The sequence below is a fragment of the Gadus morhua genome, chromosome 13, assembly GCF_902167405.1.
Source record: "Gadus morhua chromosome 13, gadMor3.0, whole genome shotgun sequence".
Lineage (NCBI taxonomy): Eukaryota > Metazoa > Chordata > Actinopteri > Gadiformes > Gadidae > Gadus > Gadus morhua.
The window spans coordinates 13,614,179-13,636,079 of NC_044060.1; the positions used below are offsets into that span (position 1 = coordinate 13,614,179).

A 21,901-nucleotide genomic window follows, 5' to 3' on the forward strand; every position below is an offset into this window, starting at 1 on the left:
TTTAAGATTTTTTATGGCTTTGCTGCAAGGTCGGATCCTTGTGTCAGGTGTTAGTCGTTCAAATGTTTATATGTAACATTTCCGCCTTCAGAAATCTTACAACGACTTTCCCTATGTGCATTGTCCCAATTGTTTCCAACAATGTTCAAACCCCATAAAAAACGTGGTTTTATTCACGGTAACGGCATGTTGCATGCCAGACACCAGGCTAATGCATTTTCTTCCACACATACATTTAACTTGGAATGGTCATTAAATAGAAAGTAAAGTATCCGTCTGAAAGGTGTGTGTGTGTGTGTGTGTGTGTGTGTGTGTGTGTGTGTGTGTGTGTGTGTCGGTGTGTGTGTGTGTGTGTGTCGGTGTGTGTGTGTGTGTGTGTGTGTGTGTGTCGGTGTGTGTGTGGTTAAATTCATATCTAATCCTAAAGATGCGCCCAACGCATTTATTAGCTCTACCTTTTTTACAAATACATGGACAACGGACATAGCCCCACATTATGCAACCAGGTGTGAGTGTTTTTGCCATGTGTTTTTGTGACCCCACAAGTGGGATGTCCACCTCTATGTATGATGGATAGAAAAGCAATATTTGCTAGAGTGCACTGGGTAGACTAATCTATCCAGCGTACATCTAGGAGGAAAACTCCCACTTGTGATGTCACTAAAATACAGGAAAAGGCTAATTTTCTAACGGCTCGTATGGCTTATCTTACTCACAACTGTTGGAATGATATCTCCCCGGAAGGGTTCGCCATCGCCTATTGTGATTAAATATTGATCGAACAATGCCCATTTCCTTTGCAGGTATACACCGCTAGACACAGCTGGCTCACACGGGCGGTCACGTCTTTAGTCAGAATTTTTGAATTTAAGATTACAGCCTGTCACATCGCTGTTATTCAGAACATGAATATCTGTTGAATGTCAAACATGATTTCTGCCTTAGTAGCGTCCAGATAGATTTTTCACAGGCAATTGTTGGGAAGACATAACAACTCCCATTTTCCCCAACTGCTTCACAATGTATATTGATATTGTTCTGATTGAGAGACCCCTAGAGGCAGAAATTAAATCAAATACCTCTTTACATTAGTAATTGAATCTCAAATGCTTTTCTTGCAGTATTTCTAGCAATTGTTGACCTTATTTGATTGGATGAAAGTGTAACCTGCAATTTGCGTTTAATTCCATCAGGATCGGTCTCACCATGGCTTTTGGAAAGCGAGTGGCTGATTATGGATATCGGGCCTTTTCTGGATCAATGATGCTGCTGACGGTCTATGGTGGTTACCTGTGTGTATTGCGAGGATACCGCTATATGCAGAAACAGAAACAGCTCCAGATTTCTGCAGAAAACCAGGACACAGAAGTGATGAAAGACTAGATGGACTACTTTCAGTTTTCATTGAAATTGTTATTCTTGTTTGGTTTGACCATGACAAAGTCTTGAAGATTTATCTATGGACACAAATCTACTGTAAGTCATGGTAATGCCCATGCCAAAGGTAGTTGAATTGTTTCCGTTGCATACTAAATTATTGTAACTATGACGACAAACAGTTTAAAAGAGTGTACCAGTGGTGAAAATATTGCCAATCATATCTGTTTTATGAACACCAATTGTCCTCAATAATTGCAAGATGATATGATTGGTTGTAAAATAAATAATAATTGTCAACCAATAAACATGTCTATTCTTTGGAGGTAAGAAACATATACACAAATGACACATAAAGAAATACAATTAGTTTTTTTTACAAGGCACTTAATGAAGTATATGATACTGTAGATGTACATTTCTCAATCCTGGATATTTCAAAAGGCAGTGACCGCAATATTAAACATAAGTAGCATAAAATCTTAAACAAAGTTATCTATCTATATAATGTGTTTAAAAAGCAAAACAACCCAAATTCATCTGACCAATAAAACTGGAAGAGAACCCAGAAGCAAGCAATTTGCAGCAGAACTCGCCATTAAGACAAACACGACTAATCAAATGCCATAATAACAGGATATACAAATCATTCTTTCAACAGATGTTAAACTTCCGTCGTCGACTTACCCTCCTCTACCCCCTCACTATAAAGTAATTAAGGTAAATGTTATGTTATTTTTATAACCCAGTGTCTGGCCTCAAGGTCCTTCTGCTGTTCCATGGCAGCATGTTAGTGTGGCTGTGGTTGCCATGTATGAGAGGGTGAGGTGGGTGGGGGGAGGAGGAGGTCACCAGCCACTGTGGTTCATGTACTGAGTGGAGGTGCAGTGGCCGTTGGTGCCGTTCTCGGCCTTGGGAGAGTGAGGGTTGTGGGGCACGGCCCGGGCGACGGAGGCCCTAGCCGCTTCTCCCTCCTCCTCCGAGCTGCTCTCGATGTCGCTGCGCACGTCCTTGCTCACCTGGCAGGCCAAAAGAAAGAAGAAGCAACTCCTCAGCCATGCCCCTGACTCAGGGACGTGTTTTTCAGCTTAGTGCAAACTTTCCATCACATGTTGTTTATAAGGACATTGTTGCATTGCTACGATAAATTGCTTTTTCTGTCATCCAATAGAGTTAGCTAGTGGGGAATTTCCAGGGTCGATGTTCTTGGAGGGAATTGGGTCTCAAATTGGATGGTCAAGGGGGAATAGGGACCAGGCCGACTGACTTCACAGCATTATTTCCTTTTTCTAACATAATCCAGTTTTCTAGAACAGAAATTAAGACAGTTGGAGGAACATTCACACCTCTACTACCAACTACACCACTGGCCCCCAACACCCCATTGGTGCGGGGCACCAATGGGAGTTTCTCCATTGTACTAACCTGCAAACCAAAACCTAAGAAAGTCCTGCAAATATTTAGTGTGCCGAGTTTAATCACAAGATGGCAGTATGGCGCCACATATTAATACATTATAAATACATAGATGGAAAGGGAGCCCCACAGATGGAATGAAAGGGAAACTTACAGCACAAAGAAGGTCAAATGTTGTCAAGCAGACAAGAGCGAAGGAAGAGAAGCAGAGATAAGACGAGCAGGAGTCACCGGATTTAGACAAAGAAACACACATGATCTCTGATCCCAGAGGAATCAGACGCTGCAGGAGGAATGAGAAACGAGCAACCGTTTCAGAAGAGATTGAAAGCATACAGTTACATGCATCTCACAGCAAGGTCATGGTATTGTAGTGTGAAATATATGGTTGCAAAATGTGTTAGCCAGCTACACTACATCAATGTGCAACATTTTCTTTTGTATTTTATTTCGTTCTTATTTTTTAAATCAAGCTTTGTGGCTGCCGTTTCAGAAAAATATCTAAAGACAGATAAATTCTTAATAGTTATAACTATAAATCAGAACATGTCACTATAGCTGTCAGGGACTACGTCCATCACAAATAAATCACAAACCAATTAATCACAAACCATTAGGATTGACATAGTGCATCCTAATTGGTTTTTTGATGGCCTAGGTGGGGGAAAATATGGGGAAAATAATATTTCTTATATATATGCTGCCAAAGCAGTTCAATATGCAGGCATCTTTGGCGACCAAAAAGGTGCAATTAATTTGCAAATTTTCTTCCATTGAATGAGTGTGTGGGGTCAATAAACAGTAAGTGACGGCACAATGTATCACATCCAATGACCTACAGGAACAGAAAACCCAAATCAGATGTTTCGTGGGACTTTCCTGATAGATCTCAAGATATTTTAAAGATTTCATATGAGGAACATTAGTTACACAAATTAGTAACAAATAGATTTCAAGGAACAAAATGGAATTATGGATGATTTAAGCATTGGAAAAGTAGTGTAAAAACGTATTTTGTTCACTGACAACTTCACCTTCTTCAAATGGTCTCAATCATCTACATGCTTTCTGGTAGTTAGGGTTAGGGTTGGTAAGTCGGTGGCCTGCCCTGGGCTGGGGCTTACCTTGCCGCGGAGCATAGCTTTGAGGGCTATGCGTGCTATCAGGTAGGACCAGATGACATGGAGCACTTGCAGCACCAGCAGCAGGGAATTGAAGAGCCACCAGGATGGGTACGGGCCGATGATGGCCCAGCTCTCAAACAGAGTGGTGTTCAGGATCCTGGAAGGAAAGACAAACTAAGTACAGCAGGAATAGTATATATGATTTTCAATTGAAGTACCATCCATCCATCTAACCATCTACCAGTAAACATATGTATATATGTATATATGTATATATATTATATGTATATATATATATATATATATATATATATATATTATATGTATATATATATATATATATATATATATATATATATATATATATATATATATATATATATATATATATATATATATATATCATTTTGATGATTATGACTCATTATCATATTATTATTATTGTGTCCAAATAGAAAGGGATATCAGGTGATTACTACAGATGCAAATTTGTCTCTTAGCTAACTCGGAAATCTTTACATTTTAAGGGTGAACTAAAATGTTTGATTGATTTGATGTACTGTCCCAGCCAAATTAATATTTAATAAATTATTAAAATATTTACTTGATAAATGCTATGCCCTCGACAAAATGACACACTTTCACTTTTAGGGGAAGTGAAAGCAGACAGCCTTTCCTGGGATTTTCTTTGAATGAGATTACTGTCAGTAAAGGTTGACAGTATAATAAAACCAGTAAAGGTTGTTGATATATTCTTTTATGCCCTAACCAGCAAGCAGAGCAAGGGCAATAATAAAGTTAAATATTGATAAATGCCTGGCCCACTTCCTCAGGTTACAATCCACTAGCAAGACAGGCTTACTGGAAAAACAAATGGCTATCATGGCAGGGTTTGACCTACGGGCCGTTGAAACATGTATTGCAATTAACTCTTTGTGTACTCACCGTGTACCATGACACTGACAGTGTGATGCGCAACACTCTCATCCTATACAGGCCTGCTTTAAAGAGTTCGGGTTTCAACGCTGGATCTCACCCCACGTCTGAGACAAGACCCCTACCTTTGTGTATGGATCGTGTCAGTCCAAACCGCACCTGTCCTGCAGTAACCACACATTCCTGAGACCCTTCTCCTCTCCATTGTATCTTTTAAGTTTTCCTTTTTTTTTTCAAATGTTCCACCAGGTAGGGGTGCCTGCCTGCAGGCTGGCCTTCAAATGAACCGCCTTCCCCCAACAACAGCAGTGAGAGGAGCGGTTTGCACCTTTCCACCGCATACACATCCAAGCTGAGGTGTGCATTTCCATTCCAATGTGACGTTATTATCCAGCCCCACCCCCCCTCCCAATCTGCAGCACCTCGACACCCAATACGGCTGCTCAGGTTACCTGGGTCTAAAACATGCTCCCTATGGCCCCCGGGGCTATAGCAGATCAGCTCTGCAGCTGGCAGCCTCTCTCTGTGGGATCGACCCCCTCCCCCCGCCCCTCCACTCTCAATGGGCATGCCCATTGATTTGCGGATGTAGCGTTAATTGTATAACACTGAACTGCCCAATAGAGTTACACCAGCTTTTCAGACAGAGGTAGTAAATAAGAGTCCCGAGGCGCCTGGCTTCTCATCTCCAATGTAGTACGATGTTGTTGATGGGGGTTTATTTTTGTGATAATAGACGGAAACAAACATTATAGAGAAGTAGGATGAGTATGATATTCATGTCCATGGTACAATGTTTCTGTCACCCACAACACTTCACAACACTGACCATAATGGAAATATGACGAGGCGCGTGAGGAAGAAGGCAACACTGAAGAGGATGAATAGGATGTCACAGAGGCGCTGGTATTGGGCGTAGTTGGCGAGCTTGGCTGCCTGTTGGAGAAAAGCAGAAATAAGCAACACATTTGGACACATCAGCAGTTCATGGAGAACCTCGCCCCTAAAACCGATCCAGTTGCAGAAGGCAAACTACAAGTAATTCCAGAAAACTCATCCAAGATATTCACATATCCTACCTCCAGAAGCCCTCCTGAAGTTAAATATCAGCACAATGTTTTTATTAGTATCACCATGGACGCCATTAGTGTCCTTTCGGATGTTGGAAATAGTTTTTTATAGCCAATTACTTGTATCTAACACACAACCAACACATAATCAAAAGAAAGGGTGACAAATGATTGTTGGATTAGGTTAAACACAAGGGTATTCTAAGTCACAGATATAACCTCATCTTTTTTAAATTCCATGTCATCACATCCCTATTCAGACAACAGCTAATATGATCACACTAATCAAGTGACCCAGAGAGGTGTGTCACTACATCTGTTAACGAGATTGTTAAAGAGAAAAGGTTTTGGACATGAGGGCAAAATCCATTAGACTCTCATCCTCTACTCTACGACATAATGGGGATTCTTTATGGAACTACATCAGTGGAAATAAAATTATCGAGTTTTGAAAATAGATCCAGTTCTCAATATGACGCAATCAATGTACGCAGGCTCTGATAGGGTATTTTAACATGGACTGTTAGCCCCGTGATCCATAGCTGGAAGGAGAGCAGGGCTGGCCACACAGCACCTGCCAGTGTTTAATGTGTCCGCCTACCGATGTCTGTCCCTTTCCAAGTGGAAGCATTTGAGATTGCCTCTAATGGCAAAATATCAAACACCATATGATTATTCCTTCAAAGAGAGACCCCATTGAAACAATGTGCACTGTCAGAAATCATAGGGTTGCTGACCTTTTAGTTTCCGTTACAAGTTTGTTGGTGTTTTGTTTTAGTTTCAGTTCACAAAGTACTATTTCTCTAAATGAATGACTTTTGCCTCGGTTAACAGAGTGCTGGTTCTCTGACTCCATGACACACTTTAGTTCCACTTAGAGCAGCGCTGACTTTTCCTTCACAATTTCAGATCGGAGGACAATCAGGCCCTTTGTCATCGGCCGGCGGCCGTTGGACGGCAGACTGACCTCTAGCAGGAAGTCGGAGGCGTCGTGGACGCTCATGACCAGGCTGCCCACACGCAGCATGTTGTTGGCGTAGGAGAAACTGATGAGGCTCACCGTGGCCATGTGGTGGATGAACATGACCAGGAAGTCCTGCACACAAAACAGGGGGACAAATGCACGTCAACATGCATGAATGTGTATGTGTGAGTGTGTGTGTGTGTGTGTCACTGATCATGCCTTGCAGACATAAATCTATGCTTGTATGTATGCATGTATGTAGTATGGATTACACTGGGGTTTTAACACCACTAAACTCCTGATTGTGTTTATACAGTATTACTGTACTACTATGGTAAAGTATCAGCTAATAATTGACAAATACAAATATACATAAAGAATTACATTAATACATAGCTTTCAAACATTAACATGTACATGTTGTGAAGGGCACAGCATTTATAAAGACAGGGGAAGCCCCCAAAATTAACATTGGGCGGCATCAGCAATTTTCAATGTGTGATATCTTGACTAGTTTAGTGTACTGCCCGTGCCCTGGTTCGCATTACATTACTTTTATGCAACAGTTGTTTTGTCTGCAGCAACTAACATAAAAGGGGCAAACCCATCATTAATGTTATGAGTGGCACCTGTTTTTGACAAAGGGTTCATTGTGGCTCTAACCATTTCCTTCTCTGAGTATGTGTGGACATATTTCATACAGGTACTGCCAACTTAGTGGTGAAATAAAAAGAAATGGGGGTGTGTCTCCTCTCTCTTCCCGGTCTTCACAACAGTCTGCTGTTATGATTCTAACAATTAGGAAATTAACACATAGGACTAATATATTATTTTCACATAAAAATAAACCTGATATATTTCAGTCTGTTGTATAATACCACAACCTGGGCAAAATGTAAATTGCCCAGTCCGATTTCGACACTAGTAGTTCTGTATAAGATAGCCCAAGGATCTTTAAACCTCCTATCTATTCAATGTTAAAGTCTTCAAAGTTGAGAGGCCCAGGCCTCTTGAACATAAATGATGGTTGGGTTAAAGTTTCTTAGAACAAAGACGTCATGACGGTGGGAGTACCAGAGGTTACACAGAGGTCAAATCATGGAAAGTGCTGGCTAAATTCCAATATCTTCAAAGCTCACCCTTGTGGCCTTAACAACACAAATATACTAATGAATATGTGTTTGTACCTACACTTTTGAATGTATGCCATCATACAAACGCTTATGGCTCTTTCTATGTCCTGAATTCATATTCCAAGCTTACCACAAATTAATAACAAGCTCAGTTCAAAAGTCTGTTCAATTTCAGGTTTTCATTCTGCAAAACATTATGAGGGAAATACTGTTCTCTCTCGCCCTGAGCATCAGGCTTAGACTTGGCATCATTGCGTCTCAATGATTATTCGGGGGTGCCCTGGACCTCCCCCAGGGAACCACAATGGAACCTGCACCATATTTTCCACAGCCACTGGTAATACATGCACGAAAGCATGAACGCATGTACACACACGCAAACATAAACACACCCAAACACATTAAAACGCACACACACACACACACACACACACACACACACACACACACACACACACACACACACACACACACACACACACACACACACACACACACACACACACACACACACACACACACACACACGATCACGTTTACGTACACCCAAACGCACAGCTCTTACCTTCCTTTTAATGTCAGTAAACTGGGAGAACATGAGCGACCAATAGAAGGCCAGCTCCATCACATAGTAGTAATACAGCCCTGGAGTCAGGACCTATGTGGAGACAGTTAAAACAACACAACATATAAGCCTCATCCCCCAAAGCCTGATCCTCAGTCGATCATACGATTTATCTCATCCAATCCTGTCCCTTTCTGGGTTGTTTTGCGCCTGGATGACAGTCAGGTTAAACTTCAGGGGGTCAGAAAGCCGCTCACCAGGTGAGATGGCAGTCCGGATAGAGGACTCAGGCCCACGTTGGACACATATAAACTGTACTGCTCGGGGGGGACTTAAAGAAGGTTTTAAAGAGAAGGAATGCTAAAGAGAAGGAAATGGATGGCAACAATAGAAAGAATGTCACAATGACACAGGAGGAACCTGTGAGTGTAATACGATTTACCCTCAAAACTGGACCGCTGTTATTACTCATAGTAGGTGCGTACTGCGACTGAAAGTTGGGCAGATGGAAATTGATGATAAGATGTTTCCAACTCACGAACAGCCAAATAATAATGGCATTTCAGGTTACCCTCACCAAAAGATGAAAAACCTGCCAGACTTCTTTTACGTTATTCACAAATCTGCGTACTTCCTCCTCTCCCCCAGTAAAGCAGAAAATCAAAAGACTCCACTAAAATAATTTTCTAAACAAATCTATGGATGTATTGTTTGTGCAGTGTTGGAAAGTTTAGGTTTTCAAAGTTGAGAGCCCAGCAACATCTTAATCTGTTATCTAGCATAACACCAGTTGTGTTTCTACCATTCAACCCCAATCCAAAATAGTTTACTGGTATAAAACTGCAATGTTATCCTTTCTGAACCTGGAAGTTCCCACTTCCTTCCGTGGCTGGAGTAAATAGAGGATGGCGGATAAGCGGATGACGATGAGGAGGAGGATGAGGGTATTGGGTTAAGGGGGCTTTGCTGTGCATCTCAAGCTGCATCTCACCTGATATGGATAGTTGTACCAGCAGTGCCTCGTGTCCCACATCCAGGGGCACTGGGACAGACACACAGAGAGGAGCTCGTTAGTTCATCAAACAGATGAACTAACGAGCTCAACAAACAAGACCACTTTGCTGTTGATAAGCAACTTTCCCCAAGTACACACTTGACCCACGGACTGGCTTACTTACCCGCCAAAGAAACTGGATTCCATAGGTAAATATACAGAGATAAAATGTTAACCTCCACCTAATGAGGAAAAAACAGACAATGAAGCTCTTAGTGAAGCAATCTATGCAAACATGAAAAAAGATTATCCGCATTTTTTCAAACACCTCTGCAAGTCCCTCACCACCACCCAACCATTGAGCAAAACCAATCTACCAACAAACCAAATCGACCACTCAAAAGCTAACCCCACTGAGTATAGAAGCACTCACATGCTCTCGCAGAACTTGGTGTGCGTGCTGGGCTTGTCCTGGTTCCTGCGGCGTCTGAACCATCGCTGGACCTTCCTCACCTGCCAGTCCAGCTGCTTGGAGAGGCCATCCAGGTGGCGCGGGTCTGGGTCCTGTTGGGTTGAACCGGAATGATCCGCAGGGGTGAATAGAAACAAGTCAGATGGAAAACAATGAGACACAACCTGTACAGGGAGCTACAGTCGGGACTGGGGAGATACTGTGGGGGGCTACAGGGGCTAATTGGATTTTCAAGATGTAAATAAAAAAGGACCCCAAAATCAAACCACCTTTCCAAAACGTGTCAAATCGCAAAAAACTATAAAAAAGTCATGAGAATTCAAACTGAAACTCTTATCAAACGGTTATTCAAATGCAGGTTGATGTGAAAGATAACTGAGTCAGTGTTTTCCTCCATGCCTGTTCATGTTCAGGACTGTCCTGTTCACACGATTCCCTGAAATTGCTCCACATAACGTGACTCAATATTCATGAGAATAATCTTGATAGTTGATTTCATTTATACAGGACACTTCTTGAACTCAATGTGGTGGAAATAAGAAGTGATAAAAGCAACAAATAGAGAAGATCGTTGCAAGCGGATAATATTATTTTGCTTTGATTGATTCCCCTGTTTTAATTGTGTGGTTCTGGCTGCCAGAATCACACGACACGTAAACATTTCCTTCACGGTTCCTCCTGGCGCACGTAGCTGTTAGGCAACAAAAACTGAAACTGCCACTGAACCACGGCCAGAACATATAAATAAGCAGCACTAAAGAGCTTCAATATTGTTATCTACTGCCTTACTTCAACTACACCATTTACTTGTCTTTGCTTAATCACTTTGAAGTGTCTAAACTTAGAAGGAACCAATTGTTTAAGTGAGAAGAGAGAACCATCGGCAGGACCATTTTTAACTAAAGTATAAAGCTTTGGAGCAGACCGCTCAATAAAGTCAATTTAGCTTCACCCTTGCGCTTTACAAAACCACTATCAAATCAAGTTCCCCGCATGCATCTTCAAACCTGCACATGGGAGAGGAGTGTGAATCCTCTATCACGCCTCCTTCCAGTTAGCATAGCCTAAAGCCCCTGATTAAATAAAACAATTACAGAATGGCTTATGTTGTTAAAGCTCATTGCCCCGGGGCATGTATGGGTGTGTGTGTGCAGCACAGCCAATCCTAACCCTTCCCTTTGTTTGCTGTGTTTTACCATGCGAGGACCGTGGGCGGCCAATGAACAGGTAGCTGAAGCGGGTGTGACAGGCCAATCAAAGTGGATGTTGTGAACGGGGAGCGGGCATGTTTGCCAGGGCAGAGACCAGTTTGCAACTTTGTGACCCAAATGATGTCCTTTGGGTGGCAGCGTCGACCAATATCGCTTTTGTTTGGGATTCATTATGAATCCCAAATGTGAAGGCTTGACTTCCACATAAGTAATCCATTAAAGCCCTGTCACTTCATCAAGAATGACGAGTGCATATTTTCCGCAATCCTTCTGCTCTGCCTGAACCAGCTGAATGAAGGAATACACCAACTACAAATACGCACAATGCAATGGAAGACGCTTGGACAAATAGGTCCTACACATTGACATTGACATTGACTTTGACCAAAAAGGTTATTTTTATGCCTTTGCAAATCAACATGCATGGAAGCGATTCTGATGTTAGTCCTGCTGCAGTTCCCAACACTTCAAAAGAAGAAAACAGGGAAGAGTTGTTAGATTAACTGGCGAGCCACAGGGAGAACATTCTACCTTTGTGATGGACATGTACACCTTCTCCAGCACAGCGTTGGGCTGGGCCCTCCAGCTGATCTCTGCCTGGAGATGGAGGCTCCGGGCACAGGGGCTGGCCACATATCTGTCACAGTGATGGAAGAAAGAAAACACATCCAGTCAGTCAATCTTATGCTTGGGTTACCACTGATACCCATAAATACAAAGATGAAGCCCTTGTGACCTAGAAGGCTATGAAGCTTGTTCTTAGCTTTTTGATGAGTGACAGTGGCGTTGGAGGAAGTATCTGATTGCAGGAAATGTTTGTGGCATTCATTGAATATCAGCACAGATCACAGCTGTGGATAAGACCTGGTCAACATCTCACTGGTGCTGCACCTAATACATTTCAGGACCGCTGAAACCAAATTACCGTTCAGTGGCAAACAGAACACAAAGGGGAGTTGAAAGCAGTTGTAACGCCTGAGGCCTCGTCGTTTTGGTTTTCACGCAGAGAAGTTGTCTCGTCTCAGGTTGCTCATGTTAGTCAAAGACAGTGATGATGGTGTCTTTCTCTTTACACTAAAATAATAATTGGAATTAAACTGGTTTATATAATATAGTAAACCCTTATTATAACCTTTATTCTTAAATATTGGCCACTGAGCAGAAAACAGGCTCTCATTTATAGATCAGTTCATGGTCAGAAACTATGAAACACTAGGTGTGCAATATAACATGTCAAGGGTAAAAGGAACTTATCTAATGCAAACAATATGCAAAGATCAAATAACCATACACATTCCAGTGGGCTACATTTTCATCAGGTATTCAAAAACGCAGTCTATTTGCTCAGAACAAGCATACTTTTCTCCAAAATGCAACCTTGTTGCAAAGAAAAGGACATAATAAAAGGACAAATATTGACCAGACGGGCTGAGATTGCACTGTGAATTGTGCTATAGAAAAGCTAGGGCTGACCTTTCCTGTTGAGTTGTTGTAAAGAAAGAGTAGTTCAGCCAATCCCCCTCAAAATACTATTGGAGAAAAGCATCAAAAATAGTTCATATTGGCCAGGCCGAAATGTGTATAGACCTCCTATGGCATTAGTGGCAAAATATAAGCGGTAAAAAGGGACTCCATCCATTCACTTTTAAGACTTGTGTCCACACACAGAGTGCCAATTATCGCCTCAAATGTACCAATTCAAATGCACATTCATACACAGGCGGCGCCGCGGCGGTGTCAGAAAAGACACTGCGGTGTCGGACATGTGGCCAATCAAATGGCTTCATACCATTATTGCCTCACATCATTCCCAACACAATCGTACTACGACAGCAGTGTCGACCCTGCAATGCAACAGCCCAGTCGTCAGGAGCAGGTGTCCTGCTCAGGGACCCCTCGACACCGAGCCGGGAGGAGCCGAGGATCTACCCTTACTGGTTGCCAGACAACCTCTACCCCGAGGGCCGCTGTCGCCCAGGTGGTGACTCCTGAGACATGGACCATGATGACATGGTGTTAGGAGACAAGACCGCCTGAAGATGGTGTGGAGATGTGTGTGTGTGTGTGTGTGTGTGTGTGTGTGTGTGTGTGTGTGTGTGTGTGTGTGTGTGTGTGTGTGTGTGTGTGTGTGTGTGTGTGTGTGTGTGTGTGTGTGTGTGTGTGTTGAGGGGGGGGGGGGGGGGGGGGTATGACCAGTTTCATGACCAAAGCTATTAGAAGACAGTAGAAGATAACGCAGATGAAGAGCCATATAGGATCATACTAGGAAAAACTCCAATATGAACAATAACAACTGCAGGCATCTATATAATTTTTTTAATGAAACATATAATTGTGAACCCACTGAGATACTGGAATTAGATAATGAATGAATTCACAGATCCAGCTTGTCAAGTATTGGCCTAGTTATAAAACAATGGAAAGGGCAGGTTCTGTAAAGGGCAACAAAAGCTGGGAGAGTCACACAGAGTGTGTCCTTGTCTCTGTGAGGCACAACACCTTTTTTCTACTGGTGGAAACATGACACTGGCTGCAGCGCCACAACACTGAATCGAATTACGAGCGATCAGAATTCAGAATTTTGTTTGTGGCCAACACCATATATAACAATCTCACACGTTATTTTTTTTATCTCATCGCTGTGAATCGCCCGGCCTTTGCTTAGGCCTGCATGTACCTTCACTATCTGGTTCTCCATTGAAAACAAACGTTCCCGAGGCTCGCCTCGGCTTCAACTCCCCCCAAAAATGATGACAGTACGTTCCCTACAGGGAGGAGAATCCAGCTGTGGTTGGGAATGGGTTTGGTCAGCGCACATTCATGAGTAGTAAGATTTAAAGATTTAAAGACTCTTCGTTTTTGTATATATCGCCCTCGGGCGACATACACCTGCAACAGGTCAGGATCTAGCGATGCCAGACCTTGGACCATTTGGTCGGTCACCAAGGCCAAACGCAACCACTAGCAACAGAAGCTCAAGAAGCCAGCTTAGTGTTATCCAGTACACATCATTGTTTGTGGTTCACCGTTCAACCCATGACACGGCTTAGTAAGGCTTGGGGGGCTGAGCGGAGAAAGTAGCCTGACTGTTGTTCATCAAACTCATTGCCAAGCGCCAGGAATATGATCACACAATAAGGCCTAATGCAATTGGTGAAAATAAAGTTATTTTAAAAAGTGTCTTGGATATGATAAGAGATTTGGAAGTGGTGGAATCATTAAAAATGATCATGTTTTACCAGTTGTTCAATTTGGTCATCTGCATGGAGGATTCAATATTATGATGAGGATTCATAATATTTAGACCATGAAACAGCTATAGTTTGCACATATTTGCTACGAATTGCTCATGGATATATGTGAGTACACGTATTCATGGTGTAAACACCGGGTATTGATGACGTTGAAAGATGTGAGTGAGGGTTTCAGTGTGGGTGACAGAGACATCACGTGCAACGTATGCATGTGTCTCGCTCAACATCCATCCATGGCTTTGCATCCTTCGACGTGAAGGGCAATAAGGAATCCAAGCTCGGCTGTAATTTCTTTCCACTTATGGGTGAATGAATGAGCCCAATATCTGGCCTGCGCAACGCCCTTCAGCGGTAGCAGTAAATGGTTTCTGATAACATCGACCCCTCGCCCTACATCTGCCTCACCGGCGTCTTGGCAACGGAAGAAAGCAAGTGAGACATGGCCCGGTGAGCCCAACCGAGCAACAGCCACTCAGAACCTTGTCTCTCGTTGCGCCTTCACCAACCCCGTTACCCCGGCTCTAGATGCAATGGCTTAATAAACACAGTCGTGTTTTCTCTTACTCTCTGACGTCTAACAACTAGGCGCAGGCCTTGTCGACAGTACATTTTAACGGACTACCTGCTGTGCGGACATCGGACTCTTAAAGTAGGGTCCCTTCTCGGGGAATCTTCTACCTTTTTCTATTTCCCGGGTGGGTTTAGGGGATTGTTCATTTCCCATAGCCATTTAAGGAGGCAAGAGATACAGTGGACGTCGTTCAAAAGAGTATGAAAGGTGGATGGGGAAGATCGTAATGTGAGCACTGACTTGTTGAATCCCATTCACTGCTTTCATTTAATAAATAAACAAATATACAGTGCCTGCCTTGCACATGGCTAAGAATCGTTTTTTGATACGGTGATAACAAATGCTATTGCGAGGCTATATTCAGGAAAACAGATACTGTTAAAACCGCATAGACCGTTTTTCCTACTACTTTCATTATACTTCTAATACTTTCAAATGTATTAGGTAAATTCAATTTTGAGTATATAAATGCCCATGGGGCAGATGAAATTACAAAACATAAACAAATAGGGCCTAGATGACAATTTTAGATGTCATCAAGTGCAGCTATTAAGGCAAGTCTATCAAGCAAAGAGTGTGCGTGTGGGTGCGAGTGTGCGTGTGTGCGTGTGTGTGTGTGTGTGTGTGTAAACGTTGAAACACATGAATAATTCTTAGTGAATGGTTTTGAGGTGCTCAATGGCTGAAGCTTACTAATTTAACATTGAGCACAAAGGCCCAATACATTTCCCCAACGCTATCGGCACTAGACAGCTTAGTAGTTTTCTTATTTCATCGAGCTCTTTGAATGTAACACAGGGCATATCACATGGTGAACCAAACACCAGGGATCTGATAGGCGTGCATGATCCCAGGAGGACACACCTGAGGCATGCGTATTTCACTTTGGCTCCACTGTGCGATTTGTTTACAATGAATAGTTTGTTTCGGTCTGAACATATTCCTTAATAATGATTAATTCCACCAGTTATGAACCAGTTGTTACAAGTTTGGAATAAAGGAAATAAGCATAGAGTACAGTAAGTTATCCTAAACAAGAACGTATACATATATAGCTCAAGCTGAACTACCTTGTGTGTGTGTGTGTGTGTGTGTGTGTGTGTGTGTGTGTGTGTGTGTGTGTGTGTGTGTGTGTGTGTGTGTGTGTGTGTGTGCGTGTGTGTGTGTGTGTGAGAGGGTGTGTGTGTGTGCGTGTGCGCGCGCGCGTGTGTTTGAGCGCGCTCTTCTTAGCAATTGAACAGCCATCCAAGACACACAATGTGCTAGCCTATGGGTCTAAACTTTGTGTAATGCAAATGTTCTGATCGTTAATCAATACAACAACATACAGTTTCCCTCCTTTCGCGCCATCTAGTAACAGACATCCATCTCTCCGCTGTATGGAGGAGACCGAATGAAAGGAAGAACGAAGGAGCAACACATCAGCGCCCAGTGATGCTGATAGCTTATCACATTTTATTACTCGTATGGTCTAAAACTGCGAACCAAGTCCCCATATCTAACATATTGTGAAAGTTAGTCTAAGAATTTGGGACCTATATTATTGTTGCATACAAACCTCTCGAAGAGTATTCTCACGACCGATATCAACAAAGCCAGGGGTAGAGCGGACAGCAAGTGCCGGGCTTTAGGATACTCCACCCCGGGAGCCGGGTCTGCGAGGTCCGCCCAGGTCACGTTGTGCGGCAGCCAAAACCGTTCGTTCCAAAACCAGGCTGAAAGAGCAGCCATGCTTTAGTCTCGTAACGCCAAACCCTCCAAATAGTTTTCGTTTCTCGGAGAAAAAAAGTCCTAGAATGCCGTCTCTACCCTGGGGCCGGTATGGATGAGTCCCCAGCCCCCAACCACCGCCCTAAGGAGGATTGGGATTGAGGAAGTAAAGGCGGTGCCGCCTCCCAACGGTTAGAGCAAGACGCTCAAAAAGTGATGGGTAGACGACCATTCAGTGTTCATGACCATATCACTTGTGCCTTGAATTGATCCGCGTTCCCCTTTATTAAACATGTTGACTTATATTAGTCCAATAATCAGAACTACGGATTTAGAGACACACGACGCTACAGTTGCTGAAACAGGAATAAATCAAATAGTTGACCTGAAGTAACGTGCGGATTAAAGGGAGAAGGGCACCACCAAGTGGTCATTCACGGTATATGAACAAATATGCGATTTAATGATATTTACATTTATTAAGACAGAGAAAATGTATCTAGTTCCAACCCGAAAGTAAACTGCATCATACAATTATGGAGTTAAAATGACTAAATAATCCAACCGAGCTGAAAGCCAAATTTTTTTTGCATGTTTTTTGCAGGCTACTGTATATTGGATAGGAATGTTTGATTTCTTTAGGTTACCTATGATAAGGCAGCTGCAATGCTATGCAAACTCTACCATCTAATTATAGATGCACCTTTGCCTATTGGTGCATCATGTTATTATTAGAAAAGTAATGGGCAGTTGGCTTAGTAGCTATGCAAGGGATGGTGGCCATGGAACAAAGAATGATTAATCAATGCATGGTCAATAGAGGAAGACCCTACGATTTGCAGTGGCTCTGCAGCCATTAGTTTGTCATACTCAAGACACGGGTCACGGGACACTTCTCCACTGTTTCAAGATATCCTGTGGTTGCATCATAGGATTTATTTCTCCATTGTCATCCAATTGAAGGTGTTACTAAAACCAATACATTCTTCTTTCCATATGGAAACTGATCATGATACGGACCCACCTCCAAAGATATTCTTGATTAAATAACATTGTGTGGCTTAGTTCGTACATGATAAATGTTTAAACCATAAAAAGAAAATAGAACAACAGTCAATAATATGCGTATATGTATTTAAAAAATGTAGTTCATCTATTAATCAATTCCAAGTTTATTTAACATTATCTCAGCAAGACTCGTTTTCGTTCTTGTTCCACTTGCAAAGGGGACTCATGTCTTTGCAGGCCATGAACTTTGAGAAAGGTCAAAATGGCCAGTCTAGAAAATGGTAAAGGTGAAACGTTTAGAGTAGCAGATTGGTCTGGCTCAGATCAGGTTACAGTCAGGCAGAAAAGAGCATGCCTTTGTTAAAGTCCTATCACCAAGCTCCAACACGATCATTCCAATTCAAACAGTTAAACATGACACAATCTGAAGTAAAATATCAGTAAAATAACTATACACATGTAGTCTTCAAGTACTTTATTAAGCTCAGTACAAATTGTTGCATATATTATACGATTCCTTAAAAAACACCGGACATAGCTGCGGCACTGTGGTTAAGAAACTGATGTCACTTGCATCAGAGATGGGTGTAAAAACAAAGCGTACATATTTGTCAATTGGCAATGCTAAGGCACTTAAGTTACAGTTACGTTGAAATGAAGGACACATTTATTCAAGTCACAATGTTAATTACTAATACCATAAATATCATACCAAGTTGTAACGGTTGTTTCAGTAACATCTGGTTGTAACACAGTTATACTGAAATTAAACAAAGCCTAGGGGTAATGTCTTATGGGTTAAAGCCGCGGTAGGTCACTTCCATACTTCAACAACAGTTTTCGTTGTGTAGTCACCTCGGCTAGCTTCAGCCTACAAGTTCAAGTGTCCTACGGTGGTTGGTTGGCTCTTTTACTTGTGCTCTGGGTGGTTCTGCAAGCAGCTGATGAAATCTGTGACCGGGTGTCCGTTAAAGCAAATCTGGTAAACCGCATTGAACAGAGGGAACCTGGAGAGTACAAGAGAAGAATGTTGACCATTTCATGCTCGTTAGGAGGGATTTTCTATCCTTTGATACCAGTGGCGCCATAACCCTACAGGGTTACCCTTACAGGAACTTTGACCAAAGTCTTGTTGCAGGTTATTTTACAAACATTTATTGGTATTTATTTTGTACCAATGTAAAATGTGTCCAATATAAAGCAACTCACTTGTCAACCATGTTTTTGGATTTCAGGATACGGTTGACCTCTCCTGCAGTTGCCGGTCCCTGAAGCTTCTGTCCGTTCAGCATCTCAATCTCCAGCTCCTCGATGGTCTAGACGGGCACACGGTTCACATATTAACTGCCCACGGTTTCACAAACGAGCATGAAGATTCCTCTGGAACTTAACACACAGGGACACATAAAAGAGACAGAGCGGACACCTCCTCCCATCTCAGGTCACAAGGCATACACCTACCTTTCCTGTTTTGGCGAAGGCCTCGGCGATCTTGCGGTTGCGTCCGCCGTAGCAGGTGGTGATGAGATCGGCCACGCCGCAGCTCTCCAGGAAGGTGGTGGGGGTGACGGGCCCGTCAGTGCAGAACACCTTGGCGAAGGCGATCATCTCCATCAACCCCAGGCGGATGACTGCAGCCTTGGTGTTGTCTCCGAAACCCAGGCCGTCGCAGAAGCCTGCGCCCACCGCCACGATGTTCTAACGGTTCACACAAGTGTGAAACAAGGGTCCTGAATATGTATATTCTCAGGCTCTGAGGCAGGATGATGATGCACTTTGAACAGACGGATTAGTGCAAAAAATACTGGAGATACACATAGCAATTAAATATAATGTATAGTTAAAAAACAAGAATGATTGATTATAGATGCTATTACTATGGGCACAAAAACAATTGCTACCCAGCTACCAAGTATTTAAATGTCTTTAACATCTTATCAAAGTTACAGCTGAATGGGTCAGCCCTGTTATAGTCTGGCAGACCAAACTAACTTTATTTAAGACAAAAGGAGGACCTCTGACCTTGAGTGCCCCACAGATCTCCACTACGTCCGCCTCCGCCACCACAGTCACACGGAAGTTAGTGGTCTGCATCAGCTCCTTCAGAATGGGTCCATTCACTTTGTCCTTGCAACCTGAACAAAACCGTCACAGTTCTAGTTCGGCAAGTTCGTCCATCAAAGGGCTCAAAAAAGCATGAATTTATTTAGCTTTTTAAAATGTATATCAATCATGTCATTTTTTACATTTACTTTCCTATTAAATATGTGGTCCGTACCAATGGTGGTTTCACAGAACTTCTCCTCAGCGACCTCATTGGCTATGTTTGCTCCCATAAGGACGGTCATTGTGATGCCCAGCTTTCCTTTGATCACCTCAGAGATCAGCCTCAGTCCCTCTGGGCCCTCATCTACACCCTGCAAGAAACAACCACCAACAGGATGACATCCACTACCAACTTAATACAAATCGGATCAGGGATTGCATACCTGATTTTGGTAGGTGGTAATTAATAGTTTGTAAGGAAATCACTAGGGAATTATTTTGATTTCTTCGAAAAAATCCAGAGGAGAGAAAGTGAACTTCGCCCACTGACTTGGTGACAAAAGCAGGTGTGCAAAAGAAAAATGCACCTCCGTAGGAAGGAGATACATTTTTTTTAGTAATTGCTGCCCCCACCTTGATGAGAGACATGCCAACGGCCTCCTTTTTGATATGGTCCTTGATGGTGTCGCACACTCGGACAATGAACTGGTGGGGTACCACGAAGATCAGGATGTCCGCTCCCTTCGCTGCCTCCGCCAAGTCGGGGACTGCCACCTGCGAGACGGAAGAAATTAGAAAATATTTTTTTTAACAGATCAACGAGAATAGTGAAGCTCCTGGCCTATTGCTGTCGAGCTTGTTAAATTATTTATTAATTAACGTACTTAAAAAAGTAAATATGCACCATCATCGTGATTTTGAGATTCTCTTTGACTATTAATAGCAGAGAAACCCTATATTAAACACGATTGAAATAGTGTATGAAAATGTGTTCAAGTATTATAATACTGCTCACCACATTTGGGGGAAGCTTGTGACCGGGCAAATATTTAACATTTTCATGGTCAATGTTGATGATTTCGGTGAGCTTCCTGCCCTCGATCATCTCCTCAAAAACCCACATGTTCACCGTCGTGTCAAACTGGTCATACTTGGCTGCATTGGCACCTACTATCTTAGCGATGGCAGACCCCCTGCAGACAGAGCATTGCGACTTACCAGGCTTTCATGAAAGTTAGGCTACTGATTCGAGAACCATAACAATGAATATGTAAAGATTACTTTGTTAGTGAGGTAGACAATTTAGTATTGTATTCAATAACACGGCTACTTACAATTGTATAGGCTACATTATTAAATTGGAAGTATAGCCTATGCGTTATTGTAAATTCATATAATGGAAGTATAGATCTACTGTAACCCCATATGTGATAGGCTACAATGCATTGCCTATATAGAAAAACAATCATGGCTTTCCGCCGTAGACATCGGTCTAGACTAGAGCAACACCGTTGCCGAACAGTTTGACACAATCCATCACCCGTTCTTCAATCATAGACACCACCGAGGTCTTTCCCATATCACATATCCTAGAAATGAACCCCCATGAGGGTCCCCCATAAACCTTCAGACACAGGACAGTATCGCTTCACAGAAACGGGGGTGAGTGACAATACCTTCAACACAACTTTCGACTCACAATAAGTTGATAGCTAAGCGGTCTACTGAAAAGCTTTTGTGAAAGACATTAAACCATTAAAATAGGTTGCTAAATGGGTTCCAGATACAGAATAACTCGGTCACTGTTCTAACGAGAAGAAAAATGCAATTTAAATGCTCACCAGTTACCAGAGCCAATGATGCAGACTTTCTTTCCGACTGCCATTATGTTAGGTTGGTTCGTATCGCCGTCTCAGCTACGGGTGCGAGGAGTGCCAGATCTAGAGACAGTGTATTTATACCATCGCAGCTATGACTCCCCACAGCTGAGGACCGCCCCATCTCATTGGTTGATCAGTCATGGTGGCCCACGGCAAACCCAGTAAGTAAC

The 21,901-nt window shown here is 42.6% G+C and overlaps 3 protein-coding genes across 3 annotated transcripts; 1 reads left to right on the forward strand and 2 right to left on the reverse strand.

Moving 5' to 3' along the window:
• Window positions 1–1,193: 1,193 nt before the first annotated feature.
• On the forward strand, window positions 1,194–1,685 carry cox14 (cytochrome c oxidase assembly factor COX14). Its single transcript, XM_030375376.1, has one exon. It carries the CDS (start codon window positions 1,207–1,209, stop codon window positions 1,381–1,383), a length of 177 nt encoding a protein of 58 aa, XP_030231236.1. The 5' UTR covers window positions 1,194–1,206; the 3' UTR covers window positions 1,384–1,685.
• cers5 (ceramide synthase 5) lies at window positions 1,390–17,126 on the reverse strand. The gene is made up of 10 exons (XM_030375372.1): window positions 16,646–17,126; window positions 11,794–11,899; window positions 10,013–10,143; window positions 9,764–9,821; window positions 9,577–9,627; window positions 8,586–8,678; window positions 6,891–7,019; window positions 5,683–5,789; window positions 3,918–4,074; window positions 1,390–2,396 (listed from the first exon to the last, which is right to left on the reverse strand). Exons 1-10 carry the CDS (start codon window positions 16,816–16,818, stop codon window positions 2,226–2,228), a joined length of 1,176 nt encoding a protein of 391 aa, XP_030231232.1. The 5' UTR covers window positions 16,819–17,126; the 3' UTR covers window positions 1,390–2,225.
• A 1,139-nt stretch (window positions 17,127–18,265) lies between these two features.
• On the reverse strand, window positions 18,266–21,836 carry LOC115556999 (glycerol-3-phosphate dehydrogenase [NAD(+)], cytoplasmic). The gene is made up of 8 exons (XM_030374516.1): window positions 21,693–21,836; window positions 20,867–21,044; window positions 20,485–20,625; window positions 20,084–20,222; window positions 19,828–19,940; window positions 19,267–19,503; window positions 19,015–19,121; window positions 18,266–18,812 (listed from the first exon to the last, which is right to left on the reverse strand). The coding sequence occupies exons 1-8, from the start codon at window positions 21,734–21,736 to the stop codon at window positions 18,716–18,718; spliced, it is 1,056 nt and encodes a 351-aa protein (XP_030230376.1). The 5' UTR covers window positions 21,737–21,836; the 3' UTR covers window positions 18,266–18,715.
• Between the last annotated feature and the right edge of the window lie 65 nt (window positions 21,837–21,901).

Bases quoted from the DNA above. Each gene is read 5' to 3' on its own strand.
- LOC115556999 (XM_030374516.1), bottom strand. From the start codon at position 21,736: ATGGCAGTCGGAAAGAAAGTCTGCATCATTGGCTCTGGTAACTG. The intron at 20,626-20,866 runs GTGAGCAGTATT...TCCGTCTCGCAG, and splicing joins ACAAGCTTCCCCCAAATGTG to GTGGCAGTCCCCGACTTGGC. The intron at 19,122-19,266 runs GTAGGTGTATGC...GTGCCCGTCTAG, and splicing joins CCTTCGCCAAAACAGGAAAG to ACCATCGAGGAGCTGGAGAT.
- cox14 (XM_030375376.1), top strand. From the start codon at position 1,207: ATGGCTTTTGGAAAGCGAGTGGCTGATTATGGATATCGGGCCTTTTCT.
- cers5 (XM_030375372.1), bottom strand. From the start codon at position 16,818: ATGGCTGCTCTTTCAGCCTGGTTTTGGAACGAACGGTTTTGGCTGCCG. The intron at 9,822-10,012 runs GTGAGTGCTTCT...TTTCCTCATTAG, and splicing joins ACCAAGTTCTGCGAGAGCAT to GTGGAGGTTAACATTTTATC. The intron at 8,679-9,576 runs GTGAGATGCAGC...GTCTCCACATAG, and splicing joins GGTACAACTATCCATATCAG to GTCCTGACTCCAGGGCTGTA.